At 64.5% G+C, this 21,731-nt stretch overlaps 2 protein-coding genes across 8 annotated transcripts; both read left to right on the forward strand.

Moving 5' to 3' along the window:
- Positions 1–1,588: 1,588 nt before the first annotated feature.
- TONSL (tonsoku like, DNA repair protein) lies at positions 1,589–14,491 on the forward strand. 3 transcript variants are annotated; one of them, XM_082601551.1, is made up of 26 exons: positions 1,589–1,669; positions 1,770–1,865; positions 2,026–2,168; positions 2,593–2,776; positions 3,110–3,239; positions 3,471–3,642; positions 3,719–3,833; positions 4,360–4,505; positions 4,599–4,751; positions 4,906–5,031; positions 5,156–5,345; positions 6,270–6,349; positions 6,449–6,538; positions 6,812–6,884; positions 6,984–7,147; positions 7,236–7,359; positions 7,478–8,238; positions 8,354–8,430; positions 8,844–8,994; positions 9,076–9,154; positions 9,563–9,864; positions 10,021–10,192; positions 10,922–11,097; positions 11,333–11,406; positions 11,743–11,876; positions 13,103–14,491. In XM_082601551.1, exons 1-26 carry the CDS (start codon positions 1,645–1,647, stop codon positions 13,294–13,296), a joined length of 4,131 nt encoding a protein of 1,376 aa, XP_082457677.1. In that variant the 5' UTR covers positions 1,589–1,644; the 3' UTR covers positions 13,297–14,491. The 3 variants fall into 3 exon arrangements, with proteins under 3 accessions (XP_082457677.1, XP_082457676.1, XP_082457678.1); XM_082601550.1 differs by having other exon boundaries at positions 6,270–6,538; XM_082601552.1 differs by lacking the exon at positions 11,333–11,406 and having other exon boundaries at positions 6,270–6,538.
- A 92-nt stretch (positions 14,492–14,583) lies between these two features.
- Positions 14,584–20,075, forward strand: VPS28 (VPS28 subunit of ESCRT-I). 5 transcript variants are annotated; one of them, XM_082601563.1, is made up of 10 exons: positions 14,584–14,635; positions 16,301–16,367; positions 16,938–16,966; positions 17,087–17,124; positions 17,356–17,445; positions 18,135–18,240; positions 18,352–18,453; positions 18,776–18,829; positions 18,907–18,998; positions 19,090–20,075. In XM_082601563.1, exons 2-10 carry the CDS (start codon positions 16,331–16,333, stop codon positions 19,205–19,207), a joined length of 666 nt encoding a protein of 221 aa, XP_082457689.1. In that variant the 5' UTR covers positions 14,584–14,635; positions 16,301–16,330; the 3' UTR covers positions 19,208–20,075. The 5 variants fall into 5 exon arrangements, with proteins under 5 accessions (XP_082457689.1, XP_082457690.1, XP_082457691.1 ...); XM_082601564.1 differs by lacking the exon at positions 14,584–14,635 and adding an exon at positions 14,642–14,946; XM_082601565.1 differs by lacking the exon at positions 14,584–14,635 and adding an exon at positions 14,979–15,788.
- Positions 20,076–21,731: the final 1,656 nt, after the last annotated feature.

Consider the following 21,731-nt stretch of genomic DNA (forward strand, 5'->3'; position numbering starts at 1 on the left):
GAGTGAAGAGGTGTTTTTACCGCTGTCGGAAACGACTTAACATGTTATGTTGCTTTTGTGGTCTGTGTTCTCTTTGGATATTTCTGTATGTAACTACAGTTTTTAAAAAGGTCCAAACCAAGTTTTGTTTGTATTTCCTTACAAGAAGACAGCCTCATGGATGGGCTTCCCTGGGCTCTGATAGCCTCGCAGCCAGGGGTCAGCTGCTGGCCCCCAGCCTGCGGCCTCCCCACCCCAGGCCTTCAGCTCTTGCTGGCATCCTCATATGCGCATTCCTGTCTGATCAGTGGGGAAGCCAAGGCTAGAGAAGTTGGGTCCTCTCTGAAGGGAGATCAGGCCCCAGGACCTGGGCTGTCCTGGGAATGCTGGCGCTGGAGGGGAAAAGGCTCTCGGGGGAGGTGCCGTCCGTCCCACCGGTTCTGCTGAGACAGTCTCTGTTTCCCTGGCTCGGCTCCCCCATGCCCACTCTGCCTCTCACTGTGCCCCTTGCACCTCACCAGCCTGCCTGCCAGCCAAGCAGCCACCTTGGTTTCAAGGCCTCCTGTCCTGTCTCCTGGGATCCCACGTTGGAGAGAGGGGGAGAGAGCCCCACACCCTTCAGGAGGCAAAGAGGAGGCGCTCCTGCTGCTCCTCAAGCTCAGCCTCGCCCTCACCCCTGCAGCCTTCCCTGGACCTGGGGACCAGCCACCCTGCACATCGCTCCCTCCCGGGTTCCCCTTTGGGTCTGTTTCCATTTCCATAGGAAATGAAACTGCCCATCTCCCACTCCTTCCGGGCCTCCTCTGGGGACTTTGGGGCGCGAGCCCTGGTACCTAGGGCCCAGGGCCGCGCGGCAGGGTGGGGACTGAGAGCCCCGAGGCCCCGCAGGTATTTGGTTCTCCAGGCAGGGGTGGGGGGAAAGGACGGGTATTTAGAGGTCCCCAGGCTCCCCACACCCCCGATCTTCTGCAGCTGAGAGGTTGGTCACAGCGCTCTGAGCCCGGATCCTGCTCCCTTTACCTCTCAGCACAAGACGGTTTTGCAGTTTTAACGAGCGCACGCTGTTTTCCAGGTATACAAAACTGGCGTACACACTGAGGAAGCAGGACCAAGCTGGGTTCTTTTTGAAACACGCAGCCCCCCTCCCGCCGGTAGCACTGGGGGTCGGAGTCCCCACGTATGACGACTGTGGCGCGTTCAAGGCTGATCCGCAGGTTCTGCGGGGGCGCCTCTGATCATGCCCACAAATCTGAGGGCTCAAGTGCCCGTGGTCTCCGAGGCCTTCCTCTCCTCCCACGCGAGGGCAGGCCGTTCCTCAGGTCAAGTAGCGTGGGTGGGTAGGTGTGCTTGTGTGCGGGATGCGGCAGCACGCGGTGGGAGCCCAGGAGACCCCACCCCAAGGGCGGATGCGGGATGCGGGGCAGGGCGTGGGGGACGGGGCTCAGCTCGAAGGGAAGACCCAGGAGTCCATGGAGACGCCCGCCGCTCTTCCGGCCCCGGCGCCAGCCCTACTACAACTACCAGGATGCGTCGGGCGGGTGAACTACACTTCCCGGGACACTCCGCGCCAGGAGCGGGCCTGCGCGCTGGGTCTGGGGGGGGTGGGGCTGCTGTGGCGGCGCTGGAGCGCGGGAAGTCCGGAACCCCCGGCACGGCGGCCGGAGTATGAGCCTGGACCGCGAGCTTCGCCGTGAGTCCAGGGACTAGCGCCCGAACGCGGGGGCCAGGGGCGGGCCTGGCCCTCCCGGGCGAAGAAACTCAGCACCCAGGACTCGTCCTTCTTTCTGCAGAGTTGAGCAAAGCCAAGGCTAAGGCCCAGAGGAGCGGGCAGCTGCGGGAGGAGGCAGCCGTCTGTCACCAGCTGGGGGAGCTCCTGGCCAGCCATGGTGCGTGGGGTGGAGTCCGGGCCTGGGAGCGGGGAGCCGGGAGGACCGGGGGAGGCGGGGAGGGGGGGGCTTCCTGAGTGCCGGCCGGCCGCTGCCCCACTGGCCCTCGCGGCCCCTGGCCCACTGCCCGGCCAGACTGAAGCCTGCCCCGCCCGCCCAGGGTGCTACGCGGAGGCCCTGCGAGAGCACCAGCACGAGCTGCAGCTCCTGGAGGCGGCCGACGACCCCCTGGGCCGCGCCGTGGCCCACCGCAAGATCGGAGAGCGGCTGGCGGAGATGGAGGACTACTCGGCTGCCCTGCAGGTGGGCGGAGGCCGCGACGTGGGCCCCCACGCCGGCCACACTCAGCTCCCCTGGGCTCTCATCTCCTGGGGGTCCGTCTCCGAGAAGGGAGCCCCAGTCTCTGCTGTCCAGGCCTCCGGCTGGAGGGGAGAGGGGGACACGCTGCGCTGGGCCCTGGTGGCCTGGTCCTTGGGTGGGTGTGCCACAGGCCCTCTGTCCACACAGAGCTGCCCTGGCCCCGGCTTCTGGGGCTGCCACAGCCCAGCTAACTCCCGGTCAGTGTCTCTCCCCCAATGACTTTGGCTGGTCTGAGTGTGGTGCCACCGTCCCCACGGTCAGTCCTTGGCATAGAGAAAATGGGGTGTTGCAGCCTGGCTTTGGCCTGCTGTGGGGGCTTGGGGGACACATGGGGCTGGCTCACAGTGGCCGTTCTTCTGTGCCCCAGCACCAGCACCGCTACCTGGAGCTGGCATGTTCCCTGTCCAACCATGTTGAGCAGCAGAGGGCCTGGGCCACCATTGGCCGCACCCACTTGGACATCTTTGACCACCACCAGTCACAGGACGCCTTGCTGCAGGCACAAGGTGCCTTTGAGAAAAGCCTGGCTATCGTGGACGAGAAGCTGCAGGGTAACTGCCCTTGGAGACTGGCCCTCCCCACCTTCTGCCTCCTGAGCTCTGCAGGGAGAAGAGGCTGCAGCCCCGTTGCCCACCCTGCCCGTGTGGTGGGTCCACCTGCCTGGACCCTCCCTTTGTGAGGTTGAGATCGGTTCTCAGAAGCAGCAGCCCGCCCCCCGCCCCCCGCCCCTCACGACCTCGGGTCCGGCTGCCTTTGCTCTTTCTCCCTCCGCTCTACCTGCAGCAGAACCCCTGGCGCCTACAGTGAGAGGCTGGACGAGGGGTCCAGGGCTGGAGACCCCAAGTGGAGGTAAGGCACTGAGTGTCTGGAGGGGCGTCTTCCAGGCTCACTGGCCAAGCGAGAGCTGAGTGAGATGAGGACCCGACTTTACCTCAACGTGGGCCTCACCTGCGACAGCCTGCAGCAGGCGGCGCTATGCCACGCCTACTTCACGAAGAGCATCTTCCTTGCTGAGTAAGGCCCCGCTCGGCCCCAGGAGGGAGTGGCTGGGGCCTGGGCTGCTCCCAGGGTCCTCCCGAGAGGGCAGCCGGGCTGACCTCACCCCTCCGCCCAGTCAGGTTCCTGTTAGCAGAGGGGCAGCCTTGGTTTTGTGGGGGCCGGAACCCTAAGTGACATCGGTGGGTGTTCGCTGTGCTGGCCCTAAGCGACCGTGCCCCGGCACTGAGCTCCTGTCCCCACCCACAGGCAGAACCACCTGTACGAGGACCTGTTTCGCGCCCGCTACAACCTCGGCGCCATCCACTGGCGGCGCGGACAGCACTCCCAGGCCATGCGCTGCCTGGAGGGGGCGCGGAAGTGCGCGCGCATCCTGAAGCAGGGCTCCATGGAGGGCGAGTGCTGCCTGCTTCTCTCGGAGGTGCTGGTTCTCAGTGGCTCGCGGGTGGGCGTGGGCCTTCAGGAGCCTGCGGGCCTCACCCTCCCTTGCCCCCCAGGTCCTCCAAGACCTAGGGGATTTTTTGGCCGCCAAGAGAGCCTTGAAGAAGGCCTATCGGCTTGGTTCCCAGAAGCCTTTGCAGAAAGCAGTGGTCTGCCGGACCCTCAAGTATGGTGAGCCTAGGAGGGGATAGGGAGGGCTGAACCCCCTGAGAAGGGGTAGGAAGGGCTCCCGTCCTTCAGCAGAGGAGGCCTGGGCGTGTGTCCTTTGGGAGGTGGCAGTGTCAGTAGGGTACCTGTCTCCCCCCACCTTTTGTTGGGAGGGACCTCGTTTTTCTCTGAGCTACATTCAGCACAGAGTGTTGGGCGGTCAGGAGGTTAGTGTCTATGCACAAGCCAGCCTCGTTGGTAAACTCGAGAGAGAAGCCGCCCCGCCTGACGGGGTGGGAGCGTGGACAGTGCGTGTGGCCTAGCAGGACTGATGAGTGGCGGTCAGCAGGCCCCCACCCCATGCTGCGGACCAGCCCCTGCCCTGACTTGTCGTTGGTTCTTCTACTCCTGCTGCGACCCCACGAAATAGTTCCTCCTACCACCCCCCTCACCAGTGGGTGAGCGGAGGCTCGGGCAGGTGGCTGGCTGCCTGAGGGCACAGGGTCAGGCCCCAGGCTGTGCCGCCCCTGCACCAGGCTCTTTCTGGCAGTGCTGGCGGTGGTCCACCTGCAGCAGCAGCTGGAGGAGTCTGAGGAGAGTGACCCGCGGGGCGCCATGGGCATCTGCGAGCAGCTGGGTGACCTGTTCTCCAAGGCGGGCGACTTCCCCAAGGCTGCGGCGGCCTACCAGAAGCAGGTGCGTGCCCGGGCTGGGGCGGGGGTGAGGGCACCGGGGCTGTGGGCTGTGGGGTGTGGCGCAGCCCTGGCCTCCCTGTTGCCGCCTTCCCAGCTGCAGTTCGCGGAGCTGCTAAACAGGCCGGGGCCTGAGCTGGCCGTCATCCACGTGTCCCTGGCTGCCACCCTGGGGGACATGAAGGACTACCGCCAGGCCGTGCGCCACTATGAAGAGGAGCTGAGGCTGCGGGACGGCAGCGCCCTGGAGGTGAGGGGTCACGGCGCCCTGCCCTGCCCGGGGCTCTGTCCCAGGACTGCTGCCCTTGGGGGTTGGCACGGGAGGGCTGTCGTCCTCCTGTCTGGTGTGGGCAGCCATGGGGAGCCGGGGCCAGCCGCCACCGAGTTCATGCCTCCTCCTCCAGGAGGCCAAGACCTGGTTGAACATCGCACTGTCCCGCGAGGACGCCGGTGATGCCTACGAGGTGCTGGCACCGTGCTTCCAGAAGGCTCTCAGCTGTGCCCAGCAAGCTCAGCAGCCGCGGCTGCAGGTATGGGAGCCCGCCCGCCCATGCTGGGATCCCCACATAACAGCTTCCCCGCAGCCTGTCTGTCCCCCTGTCCCCCGTCCCCATCTCTGCTCTGGCCCTGAGCTGGGTGTCCCCTGCTCTTCAGAGGCAGGTCTTACGGCACCTCCACGCGGTGCAGCTGAGGCTTCAGCCTCAGGAGGCCCCTGGCACTGAAGCCAGGCTGCAGGAGCTGGGGGCGGTTGAAGATGAGGAGGATGAGGGGGATGAAGAGGACGAGGAGGACGAGGGGGACGCCGCTGCCCTGGAGGCCATCGAGCTGGAGCTCTCAGAGAGCGGTGAGGCTCGGACGCTGTGCCGGCGGCCCCGGCGTTCCCTCCCTGACGCCTGCGCGGGGCCGGGCCGGTGGGTCCTGCTCACAGGCTCGTGATGGGAGGGAACAGCCCAGCGCCGGGTGGGTAACTGGTGCAGGTGAGACAGGTGGAGGAGGGTGGAGGAGGGGTGGGTGCAGGGAGCTGGGCACAGCCCGGGGACGTTCTTGGAGGGGCCGGTGCCAGGAGGCTGGCGGGCGTCTGCAGGGGAGGTGGCTCGGGGCAGACCTGGGAAAACGCACCGCAAGCAGGCAGAGCAGCCAAGCGGGTCCCAAGACCCTCAAGGGCCTGCGCCGGTTCCCGAGGCCGGTGTGCTCAGCTCTGAGGGGCGGCCCTGAGGGTGGGCTGTGGCGGAAGCCGGCTCAGGCAGCGGGCCAGCGGGTGGGCTTCAGGAGGCAGCTGGCTCCTGGCTGCACGGTCCCTGAGGCCAGAAGGAGTGGCTTCAGTTTTGAACTCGAGGGGCCTCCAGAACCTCTGGGAAGTTTCAGCCTTGCCTTAGCGGGGTGCCGAGCTGGTCGTGGCTTGTATGCAGGTGTGGGGGAGGGTCCTCAGGAGGGGCGGGGAGAGAGGACCCAAAACGAGGCGACGTTACCCACGGAGAAGCCGGGAAGGGCCAGAGGCGTAGGAGGGAGCAGGGGTGGGGGGGGGTGGGCTGAGAGCAGGCGGGAGAAGGCAGAGGCACCGGGAGTCATGCAGGGGGAGGACGCCTGGGCTCCAGGGACGAGCTGTCTTCACCCTGGGCCTGACGTGGCCCAACAAGGATGCTTCCCAGGAAGGAGACGGCAGAGGTCTGGGGTGGGGGAGGCTGCCCCACAGAGCAGTCTCCTGGGCGCAGCAGAGCTCGGGGCAGGGCCTAGGCTCACTGGGCTGCTGGGCCTGGCTCTGTTCCAGAGGGTGAAGCTGACGGGTCCCAGCGGTTGGAGGAGGAGGAGGAGCTTCAGGGCTGCCTGGGCCGGCGGAGGGTGAGCAAGGTGAGGACAGCGGCTGAGCGGGTGTGTTGCCCTCCCTTGCCCACCAGTGCCGCCCTGTCCCCTCACGCCTACGCCCCCATGGGGCTACTGTGCCCACAGTGGAACCGGCGCAACGACGTCGGGGAGACCCTGCTGCACCGAGCCTGTATCGAGGGCCAGCTGGGCCGCGTCCAGGACCTCGTGAGGCAGGTGAGCCCACTGCCCCACCCAGTCACCCTACGGCCACAGCATGGGCTCTCGCTGGGGTCCTGTCTCCCAGGGGCCAGGGCAGGGCACAGGGGCCGGAGCCAGCACTGGGGACTCTGTACTTGTGGTGGGGAGTGTCTCCCTCACTCTGGTGTGACCTGGGCCAGGGCCAGGCTCAGGCGTGGGCCCCGGGGGCCCTCCTCAGGCTTCAGAGCCCCAGGGCAGGCCAGGCTGTGGAGTACTTGGGGCCAGGCTCCTTCCCGTTCTTTGTCACAGGGCCACCCCCTGAACCCTCGGGACTACTGTGGTTGGACACCCTTACACGAGGCCTGCAACTACGGGCACCTGGGTGAGTGTGGGACTCGGGGGTGCCAGCATACGACAGGGAGAGGGAAAGGGTCTCTCCCAAGGAAGGGTCTGGGAACTGGCTCATACCCCCCGTCCACAGACATCGTCCGTTTCCTGCTGGACCATGGGGCCGCGGTGGATGACCCGGGTGGCCAAGGCTGTGAGGGTATCACTCCCCTGCACGATGCCCTCAACTGTGGCCACTTCGAGGTGGCCCAGCTGCTCGTTGAGCGAGGAGCGTCAGTCACCCTCCGAACCAGGAAGGTGAGCAAGGCGCAGGCCGGGCAGGCGTGGGCCGCACGCGGTTGGTGGTACTGCTCCTGCCAGCCCTGCTTAGCTGGGCTCCCCACAGGGCCGCAGCCCGCTGGAGACGCTGCAGCAGTGGGTGAAGCTGTACTGCAAGGATCTGGACGGCGAGACGCGCGAAAAGGCCGCTGCTATGGAGACGCTGCTCCAGGCGGCCTCTTCAGGCCAAGGCAAGCGGGGACCTCCTCTGCTTCTAGGGACCTCGCTCCTTAGCCTGAGGGTCCCCGGGCCCTGGGTGGCAGGGATGGTGCCAGGCACTGCCTCACAATAGATTCGATCTCTCCGCAGCTCCCCACAGCTCCCTGGCTCCCCCGACCCTCCCAAGCAACCATCTTTTTGACCCTGAGACCTCTCCTCCCTCAAGTCCCAGCCCAGGACCCCCAGAAGCCTGTCAGGCCAGTGCCAGGGTCTCCCAGGGGCTGGCGGTGCCAGCTGCAGCCAGGCCTTGGAGGAGCAGGCACAAGCTGGCCAGCAGTAGCAGCTCGGAGGGGGAGGACAACCCAGGCCTGCCCCAGCCAACCCAGAAGAGGCTCCGGCCCTCTGGCCCATCACTGCCCGCCACGGCCCGGATGCCCAGCCCTGCCAGTGACGGGGAGGCAGCCACAGCAAGTGCCGGCTGGGCAGCCTACCGGGCGGCCATCCGCAGTGTGGGCAGTGCCCAGAGCTGCCGCCCTGGCCCCAGCCCCCTTCGAGGCCCCGGCGAGGCCCCCACCCCCCGGGCGGCGCTCCTCCCTAAGGAGGAGTGCTTGGCCGGGGACTGGCTGGAAGAGGACTTGCCGCTGGCCCACGGTCACCGGGGCAGCCACCCGCCCCGCCCCCATAGCAGTGCGGATGGCAGCAGACACAGTGCCTCGGGGTCAGGCAGTGAGGCGAGTGCCATCGGGCCTCGGGCCCGGGCCAGGAAGAGCCGGCTGTCCTGTGTCAAGGGTTGGAGTGCACTGGTCAGAGCAGATGGAGCCTTCAGCTCGGCCGCAGAGCCCCCGAGGAGCCCTGATGTCCCCAGGGCCTTGGGGCCCAGTGGGGGAAACCCTGCCGCAGGCCAGCCCTTGGTGGGTGTGCAGGCCTGGAGCAGGGCTGCCTCCCAGGCTGGGGCGGTTGGGGGCAGTGGGCAGGGTGCTCCGTCTTCCCTGACTCAGGCTGCTCTTCCCTGCCCGCACCTGCTAGGGTCCGGCCCTGCTCCCTCCCATCCGAGTTCGAGTTCGTGTTCAGGATAATCTTTTCCTCATCCCTGTTCCACACAGGTGAGGTGTCACCTGTCTTCTCCCAACCCCTGGCCCCCTCTGCGCCTCTGCGGGTTCTGGGCCAGGGGATGGTGCCCAGGGGCAGCAGAGGGCCCTCGTGGCTGTAGATGGCGTGGGTTGTGCAGTGCGAATCCATCTGGTTTTATACCCCACCTCTGGGGGGCTGGTCGCTGGGGGAGGTGATGGCAGACACAGGCTCGGGGAGGCCCTGCGTCCCTAGAAACGGCCCGGAGGTGCTGCAGGTGTGCACGGGGCACTGGCATGCCACACGTAGGGGCAGGGGGAGACGAAGGAGCCAGACGAGGGAGCTGTGGACGCCTAGCTGGGACGCCAGGACCCCGGGGGCCGCTCCTCAGCGTGTGCAGGAACCTGGCCAGGTCCAGGACTCAGCTCGACCCCTGTCCCCACGGCAGGGAGACCCGCCCCGTGGCCTGGCTGGCTGAGCAGGCCGCCCAGCGGTACTACCAGGCCTCTGGGCTGCTGCCCCGGCTCTCCCTACAGAAAGAGGGGGCCCTGCTGGCCCCACAGGACCCCATCTCCGACGTGCTGCAGAGCAACGAGGAGGTAAGGGGCAGCCTGGGCCCCGAGCTCGGGGCGCCCGCCTGCGCTGGGTGCCGGGGGCTGCTCACCGCTGGTGCTTTCCAGGTGTTGGCTGAGGTGACTTCGTGGGACCTTCCCCCGCTGACGGACCGCTACCGCCGGGCCTGCCAGAGCCTGGAGCAAGGTAAGGGCCCAGGGGGCCCTGCGGCGGTGGCCTGGGCAGCGGGCTGGGTGTGTGGGCTCCACCTGCCTGTGCCACTCCCAGGTCAGCGGGCCTCAACTCCCAGGACCCCAGGTGTCCACCAGGGTTCCTTCCCACCACATCTGTTCTCGGCTTTTCCTCCCCTACCTAGTGGCCCTGTGTGTAGGTAGTGGGGTGGGGTGGGGGAGATTGGCCCCGTCTGGAGGTAGGTGAGCACCACCCACTGGCTGTGCGGCATGGCTCCTGGGGCACGGGGTCCACAGGCCTCTGGTGGCTGCCCCAGGGCTCGTGAGTGAGGAGGGGCTGCCTGGTTTGCCTCTCGTGATGCACAGGGCAGGGCAGGGCAGGCAGGCTGGCTCTGGTCCTGGTGACACCACATCCCCCCTCCAGGGGAGCACCAGCAGGTGCTGCAGGCGATGGAGCACCAGGGCTCAGGCCCCGCGTTCAGTGCCTGCTCCCTGGCGCTGCGCCAGGCCCAGCTCACCCCACTGCTGCGGGCCCTGAAGCTGCACTCAGCGCTCCGGGAGCTACGCCTAGCCGGGAACCGGCTGGGGGATGGATGTGTTGCCGAGCTGCTGGCTGCCCTGGACACCGTGCCCGGCCTGACCCTCCTCGACCTCTCCTCCAATCACCTGGGCCCTGAAGGCCTACGCCAGCTTGCTGTGGGCCTCCTGGGGCTGTCTGCCTTGCAGGTAGAGGCGTGGGGAACGGTGGACCAGTACCAGGGCAGCATCTGAACGTCCATACCTAGCCCATGCCTGGGTGGGAAGGCGCGGTTGAGAATACTGGCCAGTACCCAGCTCCGGGTGGCCCAGACCAGATCCTCTGGGGAACCCATGTCTCCACAGAACTTGGAAGAGCTGGACTTAAGCATGAACCCCCTCGGGGATGGCTGTGGCCAGGCCCTGGCCTCCATCCTACGGGCCTGCCCCTTGCTCAGCACCCTGCACCTCCAGGCCTGTGGCTTTGGCCCCAGCTTCTTCCTGAACCACCAGGCGGCCCTGGGCAGCGCCTTCCAAGGTGAGCTGCCAGGCACGTCCACTCCCTGGCCCCAGGGGCTCGGAGAGCCTCAAGCACGAGGACTCCTAGGGCACGAGCCCAGCTTTCGGGAGCACGTAGGTAGACATGCAGGTGCTGGACCTGTCTGGGCTCAGAGGGACGTCGGGTGCTTGCCTGGCCTGGGTGGCCCCCTCAGGACACAGCCCCAGTCCCAGCTACGCTGCAGGCCAGAGCCCCAGCCCCTCGGCTCTCACCAGGTCTGAGCATCACGTTTGCTGGAGACGATTCCACCACAAGCCCACTGGGGCTGCAGAGACCCACCGTCCCAGCACTGAGAAGCTGGAAACTGGGGTCCTCTAGGGGGCTTTCCACAGAGCTATGAGCACAGCGGCAGGGGAGGAGGGGTCTGGGACTGGGGTGGCAGACGGAGTGCTCCCCAACCCACCCCACCACGTGTGGATGTCCCAGCCTAGGGCCTGTCTCAGGTCACCTGGGGCCATCGTGTTGTGAGTAGGGGCAGGTAGAGGACCCCGAAATGGTGGGAAGAAGCTGGGCTCAGGAGTCCAGTTCTGCCCACCGCCCCCCGCACTGGGAGACACTGGGCCAGAGCCACCCCAGTTTCCCTGCACACCAAACCTCAGGGGTGAGGACGGCTTCCCGAGGGTCACGAGGGTTCTGGGCCCAGGACTGTGCGGCAGGGCTGGGGGCGGCGGCACGCGGGGCTGACAGAGGTTCTGGCCCTTGATATAGGCGCCAAGTGCCTGAAGACACTGTCCCTGTCCTACAACGGCCTGGGCGCCTCTGCCCTGGCCCAGGCCCTGCAGAGCCTGCCAGCCCGCACCCTCCTGCGCCTGGAGCTGAGCTCTGTGGCCGCCAGCAAGAGTGACCCAGGCCTCACGGAGCCCGTGGTCAGCTACCTGACCAAGGTATGCGGTCAAGGAGGGATACTGAGCCAGAGGCACCTTGGGCCACCCAGGATTGGCGGGTGGTGCTGGGAAGAGGCTTGCACGTTTGGAAAAAACAGGCGGGGAAAGCTTTCTGTAGACCTGCCTGCCTCAGGCTGTGAATTCCTGGCCAGCAGGAAGGACGGCTGGGATCCAGGGAGGCAGGGAGGGCAGGTGCCCCACTCAGGCCGGCTCCCCTTGGGCCTCTGCTGTCTAGGAAGGCTGCGCCCTGGAGCACCTGGGCCTGTCGGCAAACCACCTGGGCGACGAGGCCGTGAGAGATCTGAGCAGGTAATGCCAGCCAGCTCGTGCCGCCCCCATCCTGCAGGGGTTCTGATCTCAGGGCCCAGGAGCCCAGCTGGGCCTCGGGTCTCTTCTGCTCCCACGGCTCTCGAGACTCTTTCCCTCTGCCGTGTCCTCTCCTGTCGCCCTTTGTCCAGCAGCCCAGGCAAGGGCCACTGCTTCTGTGGCCCTCCAGCCTCAGCTGGCTGGCAGGAGTGTGAGGCACCCGTGCCAGGCTGGGGGCAAAGCCTGTGGGCCTGGCCTGCAGCTCCCCGAGCCTTGGGGTCACCTGGGCAGCTTCCCGTCGTGATGGACGCTGACCCCCAGGCCTCCTCCCCATCTCAGATGTCTGCCCCTCTGCCCCTCGCTGGTCTCGCTGGACCTGTCTGCCAACCCCAAGATCAGCTGTGCTGGCCTGGAGGAGCTCTTGTCTGCCCTCCAAGGGCGGCCCCAAGGCCTCAGCTTCCTCGGCCTGTCAGGTGAGTTCTGGGTATGGTGGCTACACCTGCCACACCGGAGCTGGTGACACAGCTCCCTCCTTGAGGACCTGCCTTAGGCCCAGGTGCCTCCTCTGAAGGGGCCGTCACTGCCACCAGCTAGACCGCAAGGGTGGGCTGGGCCCCTTGGGGTTGCCACAGTGGAGGACGGTGACCAGTGTGGCTGGAAGCGGGCGTGAGCCTTGTTCCTCAAACCATAGGGCAGGAGGACCGTGGGTCTCTGCCTCTGGCCTGGTCAGCCTGACCCTCGAGACCATGGCTGGGGGGCCCAGTGCCACAGGGACTTCCTCGTTCCTGTTGTCCAGAGGGAGGGACATCGGGCTAGGGCGGCAATACCTGCCTCTGAGGGACCCCCCGCTTCCTGGCCAAGGCTGCCCTGACCCCACTGTCCAGACCTATGGCCTGACTTAGCTGGTTTCTCTGGCCACGCCCTGGTACAGGACCCTACCAGAGCTGTCTTGAGAAGGACCCCAGGGAGGTGCATTTGGTGAACTGGCCACCCAGCAGCCTGGGGCCACATCCTGCTGGGGCCCAGGGCAGGGCAGACCAGGCTTTGCCCTCTAGGAGAACAAGAGCTGGGAGGGTGTCTACACACAGGGGACCCCTGGGTTCTTCCTGCTCCTTGCCCACGGGCCCACAGCGCCAGGCTGGCTCCTCCAGGAAGGCCCCCCTGAAGGGCTGGTAGGAGACCTGCGCTCAGCTGAGGGGCTGCTCTCCACACACCTGGCTTCTTGGCACCTGCACCCTCTCACCCAGCTCCCTGGGGTCGTGAGCCTGCTGGGTATTCTCTGGTCTGAGGATTGAGCCTTGTAGTTCAGTGTCTTGAGACTCACAGGTAGCCCACTGGGTCCATTTTATGGAGGGAGAGACCCAGGCATCGTCAGACAATGGCAGAGGCACAGCTGTGAATGCGGTGTTTACTTTAGCTAGCCTCCCTTGTGCCTGACCGCTGACTGGGAAGGGAGTCCACAGTCCTGGGCACACGAGGCCTGGGAGAGCACACTCCTTCCTAGAGAATTATCGGGCCTCTGCTGGCCTTTTTACTCATGCCCCTCGCTGCAGCCCTTGGGGCCTCAGAGGAAGTGTGTTTCCTCCCGAGGGCCACACTGGTAAAGAGGAAAGCCCCACAGGGCCCCCTCTACGAACACCACTGGCCCCCGTGGGCCCCCGGCCGTAGCCCGAGGCCTACTCCTGCTTCCCCTCTGCAGGCTGTGCTGTCCAGGGCCCCCTGGGCCTGCGCCTCTGGGACAACTTAACAGTGCAGCTGCGGGAGCTGCAGCTGTGCAGCAGACATCTCTCTGCTGAGGACCGGGATGCCCTGCACCAGCTGCTGCCCAGCCAGCTGGGCCCCAAAGCATGCACCCTGGATCAGGGACCCAAGCTCTTCTTCAGGCACCTCTGACTGGCTGAGCCCTGCCCTGCCCGCCCCACGCACCCAAGCCTCTAATAAAGGAAGCCTCTGCTGCCGCCTCCCTCCCCGTTGTGGCCTTCGGAGGGGCTCACCTTGCTGTCAGAGCGCTCTGGAATGAGGCCTCCCTGCCCAATAAGCAGTGAGCCACAACCAGCAGAGAAAGGGTTTATTCATACGCAGCCAAGTGAGGGGACGGGAGGACGATCTCAGATTGGCTCCCCCAAAGTAGGGGCGTGGGATATTTACGGGACGAAGAAGCAGGTCAGGGGGATTCCCTGGCAGTCCAGTGATGAGCACTCCAACACTTTCACTGCTGACGGCCTGGGCCTGGTTCCATGTTCGGGGAACTAAGATCCTACAAGCTGCGTGGCCAAAAAGAAAGAAAAGAAAAAAGGGTGACCTTAAGCGTGGGGAAAGGAGATTGGAGGTAGGAAAAAGGTGACGTAATCTGTGTTCTGCAGAGGCGTGTCTGAATTACCTGCTTCATGGGACCCATGTTAAAAAATGGACATGATCTGAGGGTGGGGGTTTGGGCCCTCTGATGTCAAAAGGTCATTCACTGGACACCTGTGCAGGCCCAGTTTTAGGGTTGGTGGTCCCAACCAGTCTTAACTGGCTTGAGCTCAGACTGGACACAGGTGACTCCAAGTTCCTGGAAAACAACTCGGAGCAAACATCATCTTTTTCAGGACATGCACGTTTTTGTATCAGCAATTAAGGTGCGCTTGATCAGTGGAGGCAGGTTACAAGCGGGAGGTTTTTTTATTGAAGTACGCTTAATTTGCAATGTTGTGTTAGTTTCAGGTGTACAGCAAGGCAATTCAGTTTAGCTCAGTTTTGTATATATGTATTGTTTTTCAGATTCTTTTCCATTATAGGTTATTAAAAGATACCGAATATAGTTCTCTGTGCTGTACAGTAGGTCCTTGTTTATGGAGGAGTTTTTAAGAAGCTGTAAAGACAAGCTCAAGGATTTCTGTTACCAATTTCTATTAACCTTGTGGGGCACAGTTTCAAGGGCAGATCCGGCCACTTAGAGGCCCTACAGGTGAAGGCAAAGCCTTCTCCCTTCGTTACCTCTTCCGGTTCCTATCAGGCATGGCTGGATCAGACCCGCAGAGTGTTATCCCCGGCCCGGCCTGGCCTCAGCGCGGGGTTGGGGGGAAGTAGCCAGAAGCCCAGGTAGACCGGCCCCGCGCGCAGGCGCAGACATCAGGTTCCGGCGCTGAGAAGGTGCGCGCAGGCGCATCCATCGAGGCCCGCGCGCAAGCGCAGACGTCAGGGAGCGCTCCGCCCCCGCGCCATTTCCGGGATCCGCGAGGCCGCCCAGGTACTCCAGGCCGGGGGCGGGCGGGAAAGGTGGACCTGGCCGAGGCCCTGGGGTGTCGCTGTGCCGCGGAGGGCGCTCCGCACCCGTGCTCCTCGCTCTCCGTCTTGTGGTCCCCTCTCCCGGTGCCCGGCTCTCCTGGCTCCCCCCAGGGTTGCAGAGCCGTTTACTCGGGACTGGCGCCTCGGAGCGCGGCGCTCAGACCGCCGGGCCCGAAGGTTCCCGCGGCCTATGCGCCCCGCACCCGGCCCGCCCGATCGTCCACCGCGCTCATTGGGCTTTCTCTAGAAGCTCGCCGTTCTGGGTCGGGGCAGGTTGGTGAGGTTCAGCCGACTATTCGCTTGTGGCCGCGGACGTCCGTTTTCGTGGCTGCGTGGAATCCCGTTGTAGAGCCACAGACCAGCCCCTTTATCCCTCCTCTCCGTTGCACCTCCTTTCGGATGCTGCGGGAGGGTGGCTCAGTGGTATCCATGTCCCCACCCCACCCCCGCGGGCTCTCGTAATTTCATCGGCCTTCTCGACCCCGTCCCCCCTCCCCTGCTGCTTAACTTGGACAACCTTGGCCTTTCCCAGCCCTGATCCCGCCTTCCCTCTGCCCAGCCTCCGCACGCCGCGGTGCCCGGGGCTCAACGTGGGCTGCTTTCCCTCCTGCCGTGGTTCGCCCTTAGCCATCTCCTGTGGGACGCCATCCACCCCCTCAGTGCCACCGTCTCAGCCCTGCCAGCCCCCGGCCTCTCCCCTGATCTTCAGCCGCCTCAGCAGCTTCCTTGGATGTCTGCGGAGCCTCTCAAAGCCAACAGATCGACCGCAGCGCTTTCCTGCACACCCGCCTGCGCTCTACACCTACTTTGTTCACTTTCTCCATCTCAGTTCACCTCACTGTCTTGGTGCCACTGGCCCCAAAATAAGGGGTCATTCTTGAGTCCTTTTTAATTTTTACCCCTTTTCAAATTCTCCATTGGGTCTGGTGGTTCCATCTCCAAAGCACGTCAGGACGTGGCCCCAGCCACCGCATCAACTTCCGGAGTGGTCAGGGGCTCCTGCTTCCACGGTCTGCTCAGCCCACCGCCCACCTGGGGCCTGGAGGACTTTCTTCAGTCTTCCAGTAGTTCCCTCTGGCTGTGCCAGGATAAACCCAGACTCCTCCTCCTGGCCTGTGAGATCTGTGCCCTTTGATCCCCCTGCTTCTCTGTTCCCATCCCCTGGAACGCCCCTCACTCGGAAGGCTCCCCCCCCGCCACCACCCCGCTTGTCTGTTTCCCTCCGTTCACGTCCGCATAAAGACCTCACGTTATACACGCGGTCTATCGTAGGTGCTGTCGCCTGTGCCCAAACGTGCATCCAGGTCAGTCATCTGACAGCTGCAGCCCCCTCCTCTCCTGGTCACCTGACTCAGAGCAACCTGCCCTGACCGTGCTCTAGGGGGCACCACTCCCCCACCCCACCCCCTCTGCCATCCAGCCATTGCTCACTCCTGAGATGCTCACCTGCATCTGCTTCCTCCCGGCAGCCTCCAGGGCGGCGCGGTGTTCCCGGCACAGTGCACTGGCACGCTGTGTGTTCATTGCTCTTTTTGTTTCTGCTGAGGGTGGGGAAGCTTTTCACGAGTCCCAGCCCTCAGGGGTGTTAAGGGGTCACCTTTGCGTCAGCACCGGCTGTGCTCCCTAGGTCTCTGCTGTGGCCAGCTGAGCCTGCAGGATGTTTCACGGGATCCCAGCCACTCCGGGCATGGGAGGTGAGTGTGGCCCAAGCTGGGCCCAGGGACCCAGAGGGGCTAGGCTTTCAACCTCTGCGGCAGAGGCTGATGGGAGTGGTGGCCGGAGCATTTGGGAGGTCTATAAGTGTCCACCCCTGCAAGACCTCGGGTAGTGGCCAGGGGCCCAGAGGCCTCCTCCAGGTGGGGTCAGCTGGGCACAGAGATGACAGCTTTAGTGTGGCTGGAACTTCAGGGGGTCTTGGGTATCCCACAGTCCCCAAGCCAGGGAAAAGATTACAAAAGCACATGACAAACGTGTGTGCCCATCACTGCATCGTAAGCAAGGTAGCCCAGAAACAGGTGGAATGGAGGACCAGCCCTGGCGTGCAGCCCCCTGGACCCAGAGGCATGTCCTCTGCTCAGGTCACCCCACAAACTGATGGGGATGCTGAGATTGTAATTCCCCCAGCTCCCTTTGGGCTCTTTGGGACATAGCCCGGGGGAGGCCTTGGGAGGGGTGCTGAGACGGGGCTGGGCCAGGGTGGTGGACAAGCTTGCCAGGGTGACCTTCGTAAGCAGCCTGCCAGCTATCTGCCTGTTCTGTCGCAGCCCCTGGAAACAAGCCGGAGCTGTATGAGGTGAGTTGCGGGCACCTGCCTGGCGGCGTTGGCCAATAGTCTTTGTCTGCGTGGTCCTCACTGGGACCCCGCAGCCACTGTGGCGCTGCTGGCCGACCCTCTCCCCTGTCTCCCTAACAGGAAGTGAAGCTGTATAAGAATGCCCGTGAGCGGGAGAAGTGAGTCCTGCACCCAGGCTGCCTGCCTCCCCTGTACTGAGGGTCAGAAGGACATGGGGTCGGCCCAGGGAAACGGGTCCCAAGAAGCCTCTGCCCGGGGGGGTGGTGGTGAGGGGGCCGCCAGACGCGGAGCTGTGCCTCAGCGGCACCTTGGGTAGGGCTGGCACCCTAGGCTCCGGGACCGTGGCCTCCCTGCCGTGGCGGCCGCGCCTGAAGGATGCGCCCCCTCAGGTACGACAACATGGCAGAGCTGTTTGCGGTTGTGAAGACGATGCAGGCCCTGGAGAAGGCGTACATCAAGGACTGCGTCAGCCCCAACGAGTGAGAGCCCGCTTCCCTGCACCGCCGAGCCGCGTGCGGAAGCTTGTTTCTGCCTCCAGGGCTGGGGCGCTCAGTGAGGAGGCCCACCCGGCGCGAGGAGGGTCGCCTGGGTGCTGGCAGCCTTGGGGCCATCTCGGGCAGGGACGTCCTGGCGGCAGTAGCCCAGCATTCTGGGGAGAGGGGAGCCCGGCGCCCTGGCTTCAGGATTCTGCCCCAGCTTTGCTACCTGGGGCCTCATCAGTGCAAAGGCATAGAAGGCAAACAGGGTGGCACAGGCAGTCAGTCCGTGGGGTGCCGCTGGCCAGGCCTGGCAGCCAGGAGGTACGTGGGGCCTTTGTTCGGTGCAGCAGCCCCTCCCCCATAGGACCATGAGCTGTCGACGTGGAGGCACAGCCAACATGGCCCGAGGAGCGGGCACAAGGGGTCTCGCTGGGCCTCTGCCTGATGTTGGGCTGGGGGCCAACCTGCACAGTCCGGGCCAGGTCCATGTGGCAGCCGTATTTTGGCCATGACCACCTCCTGCCACCTTCCAGAGTTCTTTTTTTGTCTAAACCAAGTGGGAAGGCTCGGCCCTTGATGGCCAGCCCTCCGTGCGAGATGCCACCTGTCTGGAAGGGCCGAGGATAAGCAGGACGTGCCAGGCGGCGCTGGCCTGGCAGTGAGGGCGGCAGCCTGACCCTTCCCCCCAGGTACACTGCGGCCTGCTCCCGGCTCCTGGTCCAGTACAAAGCTGCCTTCCGGCAGGTACAAGGGTCAGAGGTCAGCTCCATCGATGAATTCTGCCGCAAGTTCCGCGTGAGTGAGCGGCCCCTCCACCCTGATGGGCGTGGGCGGGCGTGGGCATGGGGGCCATTGGGCTGGGGCTGGACTGCCCCGCGAGGCCCAGCACCGTGCGCCCTCCCTCAGCTGGACTGCCCGCTTGCCATGGAGAGGATCAAGGAGGACCGGCCCATCACCATCAAGGATGACAAGGGCAACCTGAACCGCTGCATTGCAGACGTCGTCTCGGTGCGGAGGCGGGAGGGCCGCGTGCCCACGGCCCCGCGGGCACAGCGTAGCTGGAGTTGGGGGGGCAGGCCTCCTGGGCAGCGTCTGGGAAACCCCCTGAGCCCCTCCCATCCCAAGGCCCACGTGGGATGTGCCCAGGGCTCCCACCCACTGACCGCTCCTCAGCTGCAGGGTCAGGGTTAGGGCCCACGTGACCCCACGGTGGAGGCTGAGGAGGGTGAGGGCCGGCTGGTGCTGCCCCGGGCCCAGCCCTGCAGAGCACCGGGCTGGCGGGGGTCTTTGCTGGGGGCCCGTGTCGTCTCACACACACACTTGCCGCTAGCTCTTCATCACAGTGATGGACAAGCTGCGCCTGGAGATCCGGGCCATGGACGAGGTGCGGCTCCCGGGCGGTCGGGGGTGGGGGCAGGGGAAGCGGGGTCGGTGGCGTCCCAGCGGGTGGCGTTTCCGCAGATCCAGCCCGACCTGCGGGAGCTGATGGAGACCATGCACCGCATGAGCCACCTGCCCCCTGACTTCGAGGGCCGCCAGACCGTCAGCCAGTGGTGAGCGTGCCACCTGCTGAGCCGCCCTGTCCGTCCCAGCCCCATAGCCCCCCACTCGCCCCAGCCCGGCTCTGTGCTCTGTGCCCCACAGGCTGCAGACCCTGAGCGGCATGTCAGCCTCCGACGAGCTGGATGACTCCCAGGTGCGCCAGATGCTCTTCGACCTGGAATCGGCCTACAACGCCTTCAACCGCTTCCTGCACGCCTGAGCCCAGCCTCCCACCCCCACCTTTTGCGACGGTCCCATTTCCCCCAACGTCTGCACGTGTGTTGCCATGCACAGTGGCCTAGAGCCCGCTCCCCCAATAAAGATGCTTTCTGACCTCCCTGCTGCTGTGGGCGCCCCGACCCGCCCCAGGCCCACCCTGCCTGTTTGTCTGCCGTCTGGGCCTCGGGAGCACGCAGCCCATTCATCAGGGAAGAGCCTCAGTGGCACTTTAGAAGCAGCGGCTTCCCTGGTGGGTACCGCCTGGCAAGCCAGCAGGGGCGCGCCCACCACCCCAGGCCAGGTAGGCTTGCATCTGCCTGCCACACCTTCCCCCACCCCTCGGCTGAGAGCTTTAGGCAGCGTGGCTGCCCAGCTGGCCGGGTCGGCGCAGAGCCTGACACCCGTGCAGCAGGGCCCACACTTGTGCGCTGGCTCAGGGAGCCCCTGTTGATAGCTCACAGTAGCACAGCTTGTCCTCCTGCCCGCCGCCAAGGGTGTCCCTCACCCGGGAACAAGGCCAGCTGGCAGCCGTCACGGAAGCCCCAGAGCTGGCCTTGCCCGAAGCCTGGTGGGGAAGCAGCGCCAGCTCCTCCTTGCGTTCACTACGCCTGCTCCAAGGCCTCGTGCCGTCAGTGCTGGAAGCTGCCTGGCCCCGCGGTGTTCATGTCCGCGTGCTCATCCTCTGGGGCAGACAGCAAGCAGCAAACCAGAGACCAAGGCTCTGGGTTCCAAGGGGGGTTCCAGTTTTAGCAGCTGTGGCGTTGGGATAAGGGACATGCCAGAGTTTCATTGTAGCATTTTCTCTCTCTTAGTGGTGCTGCTTTGTATCTGGCTTCTAGAGGCAACCAAATAAAATGTGTGGTATTAAGGGTGGTGATGGAGGAGATCCAAGGCTGCCAACGAGGAGGTGCCGTTGCATGTGGGGTGGTCAGGGACAGCTCTCAGCGTTGAACAAAAGGTCCAGGAGAAGTGAGCAGGGCTCCCTGGGGAAGGAGGAAGGGGGTGGGAAGCCGGGTGGGAAACGGGGCTGGAAGGCGGGCCAGGACTTGGGACTGTACCCAGGAGCCCCAGATACCAGTGAGGGACTCAGAGCAGAGGCCCTCATCTCCCTGGTGTGTTAGGGGAAGAGCAGAGTCAGCAAGTGACGGGGAGAGACCGGCAGCTTCTGGGTGTGGACCGTGCTGTGTGTGGCACCCAGTCTTTGCTGGATGCAGCGGTGGAATGAGAACTCCGGGGTTACACCCAGGCTTGAGCCTGAGCACCTGGAGGGGTGGAGGAGCTCCTATTGAAACGTGGACACCTGGGGAGGAGGGGCCCTGTGTGCACAGGCTGAGCTGGACTTGGCTCTCCAATGGTCAAGGGGAGCTGTCAAGTGCGTGGCTGGGCACCAGCAGGTGGAGTTCCAGAGAGAAGGGTGAAGGCTGGTGTCTGGGGTGAAAGCACGCTATCATGGGTGCCAGGAATTCTACCCGAGGTGCAGAACTGGCGCTGCATCGATGCAGGAGCTGAAGGAGGGGCGACCAGGGCCTGGGGAGGAGACCAGAGGCCCAGGTGTGGAGGACAGTGAGCTCCAGGGCGGACCGAGCCGAGGAAGAGCCCGCGGGGCTCTCCGTGACTTGGACAACAGTGTGGTTGGGGCGAGGCTTCAGTGGAGCCTGGGAGAGGCCACCAGTGCCTGAGTCCCCACGACCTGCTGTCAAGGGAGCTGAGGGGGCAAAGGGCCAGGGAGGGTTGTTTGGGTCTATTTTAATTTTTTATTGCAATGAAATATGTAAAACATAAGTTGGCCACCTGAAACATTTCTAAGTTCAGCGGCATTGGGTGCATTAGCCACGTCATGCATTCATTGCCACCATCTGTCTCCAGGACCCTTCTCATCCTCCTAAACTAAAACTGTCCCCGTTAAACAGCTCCCTATCCCGCCCAGCCCCTGGCACCAACCATTCTACCTTCTACCCCTGGACTCTGACGACCCCCAAAACCTCAAAGTATGAATGGAATCATACAGAATTTGTTCTTTTGTGACTGGCTTATTTCGCTTAGCATGATTCCATCAAGGTTCATCCATGTTTTAGCATGAGACAGGATATCCTTCCTTTTCATGTCTGAATAATATTCCGTGGTATGTCTAGACCGTATTTTGTTTTATCTGTTCACCCACTGATGGGCCCTTGGGCTGCTTCCCTCTTTGGGCTTCTGTGAATATCCTGCGATGAATGTGGGTGTCTGGCGCTTGCTGGATGATGGACTGATGCTGGAGGGGCCTGGGGATAAGCCCAGCGCTGGCGGGGGACAGGCAGATGTGCAGGGGAGTTGGTGACACACTGTGGTTGCTCTGGGCTAGGAAGGGAGGGCCTGGGTAAATGGTTGGGGGACAGGCAGATGTGCAGGGGAGTTGGTGACACACTGTGGTTGCTCTGGGCTAGGAAGGGAGGGCCTGGGTAAATGGTTGGGGGGACATGAAACAGGGAAATGTGGGCCCACACAGAGGGGCGCTGAGGCCTGAGGGCGTGCCAGCTGTGTGC

The sequence above is a fragment of the Mesoplodon mirus genome (genome assembly GCF_964341445.2).
Source record: "Mesoplodon mirus genome assembly, chromosome: 16".
Taxonomy (NCBI): Eukaryota; Metazoa; Chordata; class Mammalia; order Artiodactyla; family Ziphiidae; genus Mesoplodon; species Mesoplodon mirus.